Source organism: Diorhabda carinulata, chromosome 2 (genome assembly GCF_026250575.1).
Source record: "Diorhabda carinulata isolate Delta chromosome 2, icDioCari1.1, whole genome shotgun sequence".
Taxonomy (NCBI): domain Eukaryota; kingdom Metazoa; phylum Arthropoda; class Insecta; order Coleoptera; family Chrysomelidae; genus Diorhabda; species Diorhabda carinulata.
Window position 1 is genome coordinate 29,953,991 of NC_079461.1, and position 13,588 is coordinate 29,967,578.

The 13,588-nt window shown below is 33.5% G+C and overlaps 1 protein-coding gene across 1 annotated transcript in view; it reads right to left on the minus strand.

The window, feature by feature from the left end:
- Nucleotides 1-32: 32 nt before the first annotated feature.
- Nucleotides 33-13,588, minus strand: part of LOC130890807 (protein outspread) — a 144,303-nt gene continuing 130,747 nt past the window's right edge. The window contains exons 7-14 of the mRNA XM_057795135.1: nucleotides 12,216-12,510; nucleotides 11,240-11,967; nucleotides 9,013-9,644; nucleotides 7,865-8,616; nucleotides 4,715-5,209; nucleotides 2,706-2,949; nucleotides 465-749; nucleotides 33-314 (exon numbers count right to left, since the gene is read on the minus strand). Coding sequence (XP_057651118.1) covers nucleotides 309-314; nucleotides 465-749; nucleotides 2,706-2,949; nucleotides 4,715-5,209; nucleotides 7,865-8,616; nucleotides 9,013-9,644; nucleotides 11,240-11,967; nucleotides 12,216-12,510 — 3,437 coding nt within the window. The 3' untranslated portion in view covers nucleotides 33-308. The remainder of the gene's footprint in view (nucleotides 315-464; nucleotides 750-2,705; nucleotides 2,950-4,714; nucleotides 5,210-7,864; nucleotides 8,617-9,012; nucleotides 9,645-11,239; nucleotides 11,968-12,215; nucleotides 12,511-13,588) is intronic.

Below are 13,588 nucleotides of genomic sequence, written 5' to 3' on the forward strand. Positions count from 1 at the left end.
CTTACTATGAATCAATACTGGAAAAAAACACGTTTTAATGAATAACTTATATATTTTGTTCAATATAAACATTCCGTAAAACCCAACACAGATAAACAATAAACTGTTAACGCAAAAAAATTTTGTACAGTTATGGGGAAAGAGCAGTATTTGAGGTAAAAATAATAAATAAACTTATTCAAGGGGTAAAACAACGGTTAAAATTGGGTAAAGACGTGCGATCTGTACACAACGGTGAACATTGTACTAAATACACTGGTATATGAGGCTTGTTAGGACTAGTATATTGTTTTTACGGATACACACCATCAGTTCTGAAACAAAAATTCGTAATTACTATCTAAGTCATTATAATTAATATGAAATAGAACAAAAAAATTGATATTTTCTGATATACATAATACTACCAATTAGAAATGAAAATTGTACTTTGATTGAGCTTAAAAAAATTACATTATTTATACCTGCAAAGTAGAGATCTGGGGGTTCCGTTCGAGTTTTAAAATATGCTGTTGAGCATGCGCCAATTGTCTTGTGGCAGTACCAAGCTGCTCTTCCAGAGCAGCTGTTTCTAATGATTTGACAGAAAGTTGTTCTGATAGATCAAACATACTATCTCTTTGTTGTCGAACAAAATCTTGTTTGAATTTAGCAACTTCTCGCTGCACCTCTGCTACATGGGCTTTTCTCATAGCATCTAATGCAGCTAAAGTGGCTTGTGTCTCTTCAGCTAAGGCTTGTTCTTTTTCCTGTAATTGAACACTATTAGATAAAAAGAAATAACAATTCTTCCTGTTGATTTAACGTATTACAGAATATTCACTATAGTGAGTCACATAGTTATAAATAAATAACCGCAAACCTTGTAGGCAATTAACATACTTAACCTATCGTGTCTTGTGAACTAACAATTAGCAACATAGGACATCTAATCTAGAATTGTCCTCATTTTAAGAAAAACATTCTTAAAACCGTAATAATACTTTATATGACATGAATGTTACAAGATCTAGATAGCCATTTAAAACGAACGTGTGTCTTTAGAAACACATTTAACATTCATTTTTTATCTGATGTTATATCTAAATATTATTATGTGTGATGAGTTTTATGATAATTTCATAAGATTTATTTGTTTGTTTTATGAATTATGATGTAGGTGATTTACTTCTGAAAATATTCATTTGACCTACTCATGTCGCTTATTAGGTGTAAATTTTTCTAACAACTTTACTAAAAAGTAGATTAAGTATCATTGCATACATAATTTTAAAAAAGTCCATTTAACTAATGAAAATGTTCAATATATTTTAATCTTTTCAAGTGAATCTTTAGATAAGTATATTTCATCAGAGACTGATAGGAGACATTACCAAGAAATAAATATAAAACATCTACTTTGTTTGAAATGTAATGAGAATTTCAAATCGATAACTATCACTATTGTTGATTTTCTGATTCCATTGCATCTTTAATAATCTTGGTTTTCTTCTCATTCTGTTCTCCCATTGGAAGCACTTCATCATTCCTCCCCCATCCTCTGCACATGATCGTATCAAATCAAATGCTTCTTCTTAATGTGTTCTTTAATTATTTCTTTCCGGTTTATTTGTCCTTTTATTGTGACGTCTATTTGCTCTTCTTAAGGCGCCCATTTCCGTGGTTTCCACGTTTTTCGTTAGTTATTATTTTAGTCTCCACTTTCCCGATCCATATATTGACTCACTCCTTATTGCAATGTAGATCCTCAGTTTTCGATGTTTTCCTATTTCAGTATTCCATTTAGTGATTTAGACAAAAGGATTATGGTATAGCTAGACACCAGTAACCAATTGATCAAATACCTTCTTCATCGCCCGAACTAGAACTTTCGTAAACTATGCGGGGAAACAATCCAGATTATATTTCTTGGTATAAAAATATCAATAAACGAATTAGTAAACAATCGTAAATACTTATACACATCGATAAGCGTTGAGTAAGCTTTAAAATGAGTTTTAAACCTAACAAATGTTTTTAAAAATGACCAAATGCATAATATTATGGATACAGACATCCCATTCGAAGTGGTAGTTAATGACGGTCTATAAGATCTTCCGCAAGCCCGGAATGCATCGAAGCTGTCGCAACGAGCTGAATAGTTCTTGATCTGTTTATTCTATATTTTTATTTTTATATCTTCTGTATCTTCTTTTTCAAAAATATCTCCTAGATAAATATAGTTCTCACATGTCACATCGTTTTCTAGTTGTATATCAGTTTTATCCTCTCCTATACACAAGTACTGTGTATTGTCTATGTTCATCTGCAGTCCCCATTTTCCATAGTATTCCTTTAGTTTTCATAAAAAGTATTCTAAATAATCTCTGTCGTTTGTATATATTACTCTATAATCTACAAACTGGTAGATGTATAACCAGGTATCATCGTCGATTTGGATCCCAATTTCTTTTTCTAAGTTGTTATAACTTTTGAAACATATATTTTGAAAAGTGTTGACTGTTAAGAATTCCAATACATCATTTCCGATTTTTACTGCAGACAATAAACATTATGGGTACTGATTTGAATTTGAATGTTTAATATCCTGTAGAAAAACATGATTTTCAATCTAACTTCATTCTAATGGTGCTCTGAAACTATGATATGAAATGATCATCCCAATGTCAAATAGAACTAGAATCTAGATGTTGATGAATAATTACCTGCTTAAGTAATTCAACTTCCTGGGCATGTGCATCACGCAATTCGTGAATTGTTCGTAAATGCCATTGCTCCATAGTAGATAATACTCTTTCGCAAAGCTGTTGTAACCGTTCCATATCTTCTTCTTTATGTCGATCTTTACAAGTTGCCAAAGCTCTTCTATAAGCTGCTCGCAAGTTTTCTACTTGCGTAAGATATTCTGTTCTCAGATATACCGGTCTTTCATCTTCTAAACTACTGTACCTTGAAAAAATGAAATATTAGAATAAATAATTTTTTGTTGAATTGTATCAAAGAAGCTGATATTCTACTGTTAATGATATTCAACCACGATATCTGCAATTATTCTTATCGCTTTTTTTCAATTTTATATAATACTATGCAGAAGCGGGCTTTTAAATAACCTTTTTAAACCACAAATAGTAGCTAATTGGTTAAACATATTGGATAATTTGTGTTAGAACCAACGTAGTTGGAATTTCTGGGACCTTTGATGATATTCATGTTTACATTACCACGACACCAACCCTCACAATTACACTATCTGACGCTCGTTTCGATAACCAAGTTATCGTCTTCAGAGATAAAGGTAAACTAAACCTCTTTGGCGGGAATCACATTTATACTTTGCTATATACTTGCTATAGAGTGGACTGAAAGGAATTGACCATTTGTCCCTATTCAAGCTTTTATTACATTTAGCAATTTCAATGCTTTCAAATGCATCCAGCAATTTATTATTGAATACAATTTTATTAATATTTACTCGGTCCGTCTATATTTTTAATGAGCTATGTGCTCTTAAACCGAATCTCTTAGTGTGCCCAATAGAATTGTAAATATGTTAATTAACCGTTAGAAGAATTGTAAATAGGTTAATTAACTCAATTATTAAGACGGTTAATTAATTGTCATATGAATTGTAAATAGATTAATTAACCGTCATAGATTTATGAAATCTCTAAGTGAAACCATCTTTTTCCAAACTCAAAATGAAAAACAAGAAAAAGTTGTTCTGATACTTTTCAATTTTGTTTATACAAAGAGATTAGAAAGAATATTTAACAGAGTGGGTTTTTGATGGGTTTATAAACCCAACAATAGTGCCCAGTAGCTAATTTGGATACATTCCTATTGTATTCTGAATATTTTCTGAACGTGTCAAATGCGCATGGTTTGATAAGAATATGTTGTGAGCATACATTCCTCCACTACCGATTTATGAACATCTAAAATTGTCATTTGAATTCAAAACTAATTAAGAGAATACAATGTATATAATTAGCTTGACGAAGATTTATTCTTGATATTTGTAAGTAAAAAGTCGACTACCACATTTTTTAAATATATTTACGTAGAAAACCACATAGGTTAGAGGTTATTTCGAGGTAAATATCACCAAAAGGATGAATGTACATGCGCCAGATTAAAAGTCCTTGCCCATATCCGAGGATACATTGGACGCATTCAGAACGGAAAAGAGTAGTATATATGAAATTAGCTGTGGTGATTGTAACGGAAAGTATATTGGGCAGACTAAGAGATCCGTTAGTGTCCGGTTTAAAGAGCACATAGCTCAATTAAAATATCGAAAAAGCGAGTATCAATATTAATAATGTAAAATTGTTAAAAAATGTATCCAATAATAAATTGTTGGGTGTATTTGAAAGCATTGAAATTCCTAAATGTAAGAAAAGCTTAAATAGGGACAAAGGGCCAATTCCTTATAGCCCACTCTATAGTTTAGTAATATTCCCGCCATGGAGGTTTTCCCGCTGGATTTTTCAATGGAGAAGATTTGTTAATGGGAAAATTCAGTACAGAACAGGTAAGTCAAGTTATTAGGTATTAGTTTAGCTTCAGTCTCTGAAGACGATAACTTGGTTATCGAAGCGCGCGCCTGACAGTGTAATTGTCTGCCAGAGTGTTGGTGTAAATAGTGTGGTCAGCTAGAACCAACGTGCAACTTAAGATTTAATTAAATGTATAAAGTGAATCATCAACTTACTTTCTAAACGAATTATTTTCTTCTAACGCTTTTCTTATATCTTCTAAACTATTTCTCAAATTAAGGCACATCTGACAGACATCGCTCCAATTTCTTAAAACTAAATCTTCGCGGTTAACAGGTACATTTAATGATTTATGCAAATCTTTCACTTTTGATGACATTTCATTCAAGTATCCTAAAACTTCTTCAAGTTCAGGTTGGCTCAAAAGAGCATAACAATCCCTACTGAATTTTTCAACCATGCAATTGAATTCGGCTTCCAGACTTTGATTTATTTGTAGAAGTGACTCGTCTTCTATTAAAGACCAGTACTTATCGTTTTCGAACCAACAACTAAGACGATTTCTAGAATCATTATAGTCTTCGGGTACATATTCACCACTGAGAACTGCTATTCTAGCATCTATTAGTGATTTGTGAGCAATTATTTCTGCGTATTCGTGGAGTAGAGTTGTAGATGTGCGTGCATTTCGTACAGATTCCATCCTACATCTGAAAAAGTGAATGTTTGAAAACAAAAAGTAGTTTAATAATTAAGTAGTATGAATGAACTGATGAAATTATTCAGCTTGAAGTATTCTGTTCAGTAGGGGTAGGCAAAAGACAATCTGTGCCGGTCAGATCAGGCCCGTTGAAAAAACCCGGATGCAATTTTGAAATAAATAAATAATAGAGAGTATTATAATTTCGAACAGCCGTAATTATATTCCTACCTTAATGTATGCAACATAAATAGAACAAGTGATCAGTTGACTACATAGAATTGAACGTGCACTGTTCTCATTTTTCGAAGGACGACAAGTCGTAGCACACGTACTGTTTATTTTGATTTAGCACTGGTCGTATACTCGTCATTTCTTTTGAAACCAAATCTGCGGCCAAGCTTGTGTCCTGGTTGCGGCGATACGAACCCTGCGACCAGGTCGCAGTGATGTATTCAATTTATTGTTATGTAGCTGGCCATGCTTGCGACTGATTTTGGAAACGCTTTTAAGGACGTCGCGACCAAAACGATCTTCACAGTTTCTTATGTCGATGGTCACGTTAGCGCTCCAAATGCGGCGTTTGATATTTCAACAACGTATTCACCACGTTTCATTCAGTTTGTTGAGGGGCAAGTTTGCGAGAATTCGTCAAAAGAGAATAAAATGTTTTATTTTGGGGTATTTATAAATGAAATTCTTTGGAATTCTTTTTTTTTTCGAAAATACCTTTAGACAATTATCGCCAACAGTACATTATCTTCCATGATTTGTTCTGAACTGAAGTAGAAAAATGCTTAAGTGTGGCTATGTGCAAAAAATTAAAATACGGCAACCCGATCGCAACGTTTGTGTCGCCGCGACATTTAAATAGGCATTTTAAGTCAAAATATCCAAAATATTTATTAGTTTCTTCAAAATAAATAATAATAAATAAAATTTGACGGAAAACTTGAATAAGCAGAAAAATAATTAGTAATCGAGATATCTACCACGAAAGCAAGTTATGTTGTTGCATAGAAATTTGCTAAGTTTATAACAAAACTTGTACAGTGTATAGTATTATATATAAAACCTAAATAAAATTCGATAAGAACCAAAAGTTGTAAATATATGCCTATTTATTGGGAGGGCATTGTGCAGAGCGGAAGATCTTACGCCGAATATATGGAACAGTGCGTGTGGCGCAGTCGTACAAACACCGAGCCCTACCGGCTCTATGAAGACTCCAGCCTGGAGACAGAAGTCAAAAAGGCCAGATTAAGATGGCTAGTTCACTTGGAGCATATCCCTGAGGAGCACCGAACGGGAGGGCTCGCAAAGCGTACCGGCAGAAGCACGAGGGCCGGCGACTGCCTGGGCGACCGCGCAAACGATGGCTAAATGAGGTCGAAGAGGATATTTGGGACATAGGTGTAAGAGGGTAGAGACGCCGACTGTTAGACCGTGATGACTGGAGGAATGTGATGGACGAGTACAAGGCTCTTAAAAACAGACATTCTGGTATCCATCTTTCTTCTGTCCCCTCATGTAGAATAGTTGGTATTTTACCTTTACTGGGTGTATCATGGGTGTCGTACCAACTGTCATCTAGAGGGATTATCGTTCAGTTTTCCGATATAGCTGTATTTGTTTTTTCGGAATATTCTATTCTGAATCTTTTTAATCGCTATGACTCCATTAAATTTGGCATTTAGTCTATTTTTAAATAAAAACCCCAAACGACGTACAGTTCACCACAAAGTTGCAGTGGAATAATCAATTTCACCGTTTCCTGAAATAGTCTCCGTGAAAGTTACAATAACGTTGGCACTTTTTGTTCTGCGTACATTCCATAATGTAAAGACTACGAGGTGTGTTCTTCCCGTGGGCTCATTTTCGACTCGTTCTGCGCATCTCTTTGGGGGAGCGAATTCTCATTGGCTGCTTCACAGCTGGTGCGCTACAACACACCTTGTAGTCTTTACATCATGGTACATTCCTCAAATATTGCGGAGAATTAAATCTTCTTGAAAGAAATCGATGCACTTTGGTACAAAATTGTGTTTTCGTTTTTCGGACAAACATTTGCGCTGTTCTAGACATTTCAAAAGACACTATCGAACTTTATAACATATACTGTTTCATGGCTCGAAATTAACTACCACAGACAAATCCGATCGTGTTAGAGTTAGGTATAAATATAAGGGTAGAGTCGGATTGCATCTCATACATTAATTGGAAGCTAGTCACTTTCTTAAATCAGGAAAAATTCTATTCAGGTTTCGTTACAATCTTAATAGCGTCACTGAGGAAGGGAACTATATGATGGTTCTAGAAATTTGAGTAATTTCTCGAGTACGGTGCCTTATCCACTGATCCACCTGACCTTTTAAGAAATTATTTTCTTATATAAAGATATAACCAATATTTTTTGAAATAGAACAGTTCAGTATTCGGTTTCTATTTGTTTAACGAGTGCTGATTTATCTTCTACTCTCCAAAATTATTCATAAAATATTTGGCCGAGACCTACTATTTCAAGTTCACAATTTACATGTTGATTAAATTTGTCACAAAATAAAAATATATAATTTGTAAAATAATTTTAGCAATATTGACCCCAATAAAACACTACTTCTGTTAAGTATGTCACTAACTGTATTGTTGAGTTTAAATAACTTACCTCCAATTCTGCTTGAGTAATTTATTCAAACTATTTTGATACAAATCAGTTAATTCTGTGATGCTTTTATTAACTTCCTCGAATAAACAATCTCCGACAGAATCCGACCATAATTCTAAAGCTGCCCTTTCTGAAGCGAAAAAGCTGAAGAAGAACGCATGATCCTCATCTAAATTTGATTGGTAAACTTGAGCTGCTCTTAAAAGAACGTGATTTATTTCCGACCGGATCAATTCTGTATTAACGACATCTCTTGCCGTTTTACTAAACTCGTTAGCGACAGTATCTATTCTGCATGATTGATCTGACGACATGCAGATGGTTTCTAAAGCTAGAGACTCGGCTAGCTGTGGTAACTTATCAGTTTTATAAGTGGTTAGTAGATTATCTAGGTTGCGTTTTTCATCACATAGTATGTTAATTGAAGAGCCTTTGGCTGTTATAAAGTTTTTGCAAAATTTAAACCCATGGGCTGCAGATACGAGACATTTTGCTAATATTTTTGATAGATATTCGGCGCTTGTTTTACAAGATGGTGTTTTTTTGTCGCTTGAACCATTTATTTTGTTTTCGAGAGATATTATTAAATAAGCGGTTTCTCTGATTTCTTTGTTGATCAGTCGATCGCATATGGCTTCTCCTGTAACTGGAGAGAGGAGAGCTTCTTGTATTCTACTAACTAAAATATTCTCGTAAGCTACTTTTTCTGCTAAAATTTGTAGTCGAGCAATACTGTCCCAGTTATTATTTTCCTAAAAAAATGTTTCATTAAAAAGATGTGGTTGTAAAAAAAAAACAAATAACACATGCAAAAACATACAGATGTAATATCTAGGGTAGAGAGAAGAATGGTATCTCTTATAGGAGAAAAGTTGAAAAAGTGTCCAGCTGTATATGATAAATAATAGTTCAAACACCTACCAGAATGGCGCCAGTGTAGGGTATGGAATAAATGAAGCAATTTGTAATTCCAAAAAACATCTTGACAACAAAATTGTAACAGTGACTTGTAATTTGTAGAATTGTTAAGTGAATAAATTATAATATTTTTGAAAGAGATTGTTGCATTTTTGAAAAAAGAATATTGATAAGAAAAAAAATTTTATGATGAGCACTGACTGAATCAAATTTAACTGTGAATAACTTACTTGTAACAGTCTTTTCTTCTCTGCCAAATTCGTCAATTTATTCAACAATAAATTCTGTAACTGCTTCACAACAGCTCCCGCAGAAGTATTGATAACTTCAATTTCTCCAGTGCTGACTGAGCAGTCTCTCCTATTCAAGATATCAAGCAGTTCATTCAAAGAATTCTCTATTGAAATCAACCTATCTAAACTGGGCGAAGATGCCCTTTTCCTGTTATTTTTCAATAGATAGATGCTATTTAGGCAATCGTTCACTCTTAATTTAGCAGAAGATAACAAAAAATCTATATCTATGTTTTTATTGTTTGTGGTTGTTTCTTTTGGTTTGCTTAAATCTGACATGCTGCCGTGTGGAGTGTCTAAAGATTCGTTGGAAGCATCTACGCTGGTTACTTTTGTTTCTAAAGAACTCAGCCGCATTAATAACTTCATCGGTTCCGAAGATGTTGCACTGTCTAAGCTTTTTCTCCTTAGACGCCGTAGAGATTTGTCATCTATAGGAGAACCTCTATCACCGCTTCTATCTCTCTTGTATCTTCGCCGATTTTTGCCTTTTTCTAATGCTATTATTTTCGCTTCCAGTTCCGTTACTTTATCTTCAACTTCTTTGTTGATCGAAAAACTTTCGCGACCTGTAACAATAAAAAAACATCAAATAGTACATTTAAATGTTAAATTTATGATGCATATTTTTAGAAAGCTCTTTCTTCTGTCTAAACATTAGACCCTCTAATGGAGAAACCATTAAATGAAAAAATTCCTAGAATGTTATTTATGTAGGTCATTTCGAGTATGGTAGCGTGGAACATAGGCGATATTGATGCACAAGATGAACAACATTTTATTTTCATTCGTATATAATTATTATTTCGAGCTCTTCTTTTATTTTATCGAAATATAAAAAAAAAACACCAGTACTAATAATAGTTTCAGCGTAAATAACGAATTGTTTGTTCCCTTAAGTCAATTTGGCGGCTGATTGTTGCCACGAAATGACTAATTTTACACATCGCCAACTGAAAAGCAATTTATATTTCTTTTTAAAAATCTAATTTGAAAACAAAGAAGTCCATGTATCATAATTATTTAGATTTACAATTTCATAGTTGCCATTAATGGGCAAACTATAAATAAATTGTTAAATAAAAATTTTTGTTATCTGTAAATATAATTGTCAGCAAACAACATTTTATTAAAAGTATTGGATGAAATTTATTTTCAAAATAGGCAGCAACCATCTTGTTGTAACACCATATTACTTGTACGAGGTACAGGTGCAGGTACAGCGAACTTGCAACGTCTCTAGACCTTTTAAAAAAAATGTTTCTTGCTTTGCAAACCAGACCTCCACAGCTTTTATTACCTTCTCGTTGGAAGAAAATTTGCGTCATTTCAAACTTTTTTTCAGTTGAGGAAAGAGATGATAGTCGGACAGAGCCAAATCTGGTGAATAATGGGGATGTTCTAGTAATTCAAACCCTAAATCACGAATTTTTTGCATGGCAACATGAGATTTGTTTGCAGGGGCGTTGTCTTGCAAAAACAAAACACCTTTGGATAGCTTTCCGCGTCTTTTCTCTTTAATTTTTTCCCTTAGAGTGATCGGTAATGTCGAATAGTAATCTTCAGTTATTGTTCTACCCTTATCCAAAAAATCAATCACAAAAACCTGAAGCAAGAACTTTTCCAGCAGATTTTTGGATACGAAACTTCTTAGGTCTTGGAGAACCAGAGTGTCGCTATTCCATCGATTGTTGCTTTGTTTCTGGATCGTAGACATGTACCCAAGTCTCATCCATAGTAAAAATTCCTTTATAGCCCAATTCGACGGTCAGATAAAATCATGTCATAAACTGCATCGATATTTTCGGGGACTGACACAAAAACTGGCCTTCCCGATCGGTCAAACTTCACACTAATTTTTACTTCAAAGGAATAGTTGTCCTCCTCCAACGAATTCCAGAAGAATAAGCTCCAAGAAGAAGTAGATTAGATAAATGAGTTAAGGGAAATATGCGAGATGATAACACAGAAGAGAAAGATATAACAAATACGTTTAGGAGCAACCAGAATTAACCTTAAAAAAGGAATCTAGAAAACCTTAGTGATAATTGAGATATATTGAATGGCTAGATGATTATGATGATTGCAAAATCGACGCTCAGTTAGATTTTCACTAGACTAAACATGATTGTTAATAAACTAGAAATAATATCAAAAAACTTACCTTTAAGTGAAAGGGACCTCCTTTTATCCTTGGCCTCTGTCTTGGACTTGACTTTAAGTTGTTTTTCAGTAGCTGCCAATTTGGATGTAAGGTGATCTAGTCTTTGGACCAACAATTTAACTTCTGCTTCGTGTTCTTGTTGTTTTAATTTAGTCGAATTTGTTAATCGGTGATTTGTTATCTCCAATTTATCACAGTTTTCTTCGCATTCCCTTACCGCCTTCTTCATGGCTAATATTTCCATAATGGCTCTTTCGAAGCGACTTTTCAAATCTAAAAAGTATTTTTTCAATTCGTTCTGATTCATTTCGTCTATGTCCAAATCCAGATTAATATTTGTGAGTTCTCTTATTGAGTCTGTTTTAAAACTCTTTCCTTTATAATTATATCTGCCTTCTAATTCTTGTATTTTCGCTGTTAATTTCATTTTTTCGTCTCTTTCACTACTCAACCTTTCATTTGAAATTATTAATTCGTCTTGTAAATTAACAAGCATGCGCTGTTTAGTTTGAAGGTCCCGCGAAAGAAGATCACATTTTTCTTCGTGAATCCTTGCGGATTCTTCGGCTTCGGAGAGTCGCCTTTGAAGCGCTCTTTGTTCTTTCAAAAAATTTATTTCGATTTGTGAGTTTCTTTGGTTCAATTCCATTTCGTGTTTTTCTAAATTCGACAACATTTCCTTCGCCTTTTTCTCTCGAATTGCTGCATCAGATTGAACTTTTTTCAACCTATGAATAAATAGAAAGTTAATTGGTGTTTTTACATTTAGAAACAAACTTTTATCAAAGTATAAACAAGAATTAACAAAAAAAAAACGAATTTTTTTCACATACTTTAGTAAACCAGAAAGTTTTTATTTGGTTATTTAAGAAATTTCTTTTTTATAAAAAGCAGTTTAAGTTTGAAGAAAAATAATAATCAAATTTCATATATTTATTTTTTCTTAAATTGGAATCAAATTACTGTTTTGAAATACCTTGCAACTTCTTCTTCCAATAGTCGCACTTCCTCTGCAGCTTTCTGTAATTTTAATTGCAATTCTACCATCTCCTCATTTTGTTTGTCGTTGATGGCATTGTGTAAATGTACTGTATCAGGTTCTTTGGCACAATCTAATTCGTCGGTTGACGTGCTATCTAAGGTCGAATGTCTCGATTGACATCTAGGTAATCTCGGCCTCAGTCTAGCTCTGTCTTTAACTCGATTAAGTGATAGCCTGTTCATCGGTGGAGATGGAGGTAATTCACTCCAATCTTCGGATCCTCGTCGACCTGGAACAAAAAAAGTGAGTTTAACAGATCACCATAACAACACATAATTTTATTACATGTGAACGAATTTCTTTAATTGCTTGATTTTTGGTTAAAGGTAAAAGGTTAAATTCGTTGAACTGTACTATATATTTAATTAGGCGCGTTGCACTTACGTAAATGATTTTTCATTTTAGAATGGCGCCGTTTGATCATTTAGTACAATCAATTAAAACTATTTTTACTTAAAAGGGCCGTTAAAAAGATATAACATTATTTTACAATAAAATGAATTACTTAACCATTATATAATGAATACTTATTTAATTTGTAACTTCCTAATTTCTAAAAATATTGAATACGTAATGCTGGTCTGTCTCATAACCAAAATTTATGCATTAACAATAAAATTCGAGGTTTTTTGGATGTTCCAGCTTTGCTATTATTCTAATAAAACAAATTTATTGTTTCGTCTGTGGATCTATAAAAATAAAACCATTTATAATTAATTAATGAGTTTACGCTACCAATTCTACGAGAGTTGTCTGAGAAGTGCCCAAGCTAACAAAATAACAGGAATTTCTTTTTTTTCAACATTCAATTCTTCTTCATAGTCTATAACTTTTTTAACCCTTCCAAATAATACTTGATGTCTTTCTCCCCAAAATAGGCGTTTGCGTATATGATAACGTGCTCTTCTAGTGAAAATATATCTCCTACAAGAAACAGGAATAAGTCGATGGCGGATAGATCTGGTGAATCCGGTGGAGAGTCAATGAATTCGAAATGCAATTCTTGAATTTCCGCTATGGTCTTCATCAAAGTGTGGGAGGGTGCGTATTTCTAATGGGAAAGCACCTTCAAAGGTTGTCGCTTTACTTTTTCGAAGTTTTTCGATGAAAATAAAAGACCCGATCTTCCTATGATAAGATATTGCTGCTAGTAGGCAGATGGACAGACAGACGGACGAACAGGTTTCCGACTCATTTTGCTTAATCCCCGTCAATAACGGAAATGTTAATTCGAATGTACTTTCTTCTGATATACCTTTGATAGCCTTTTCTATGTCTCTAACCGTAAAGTTGGATTTATAACCTCT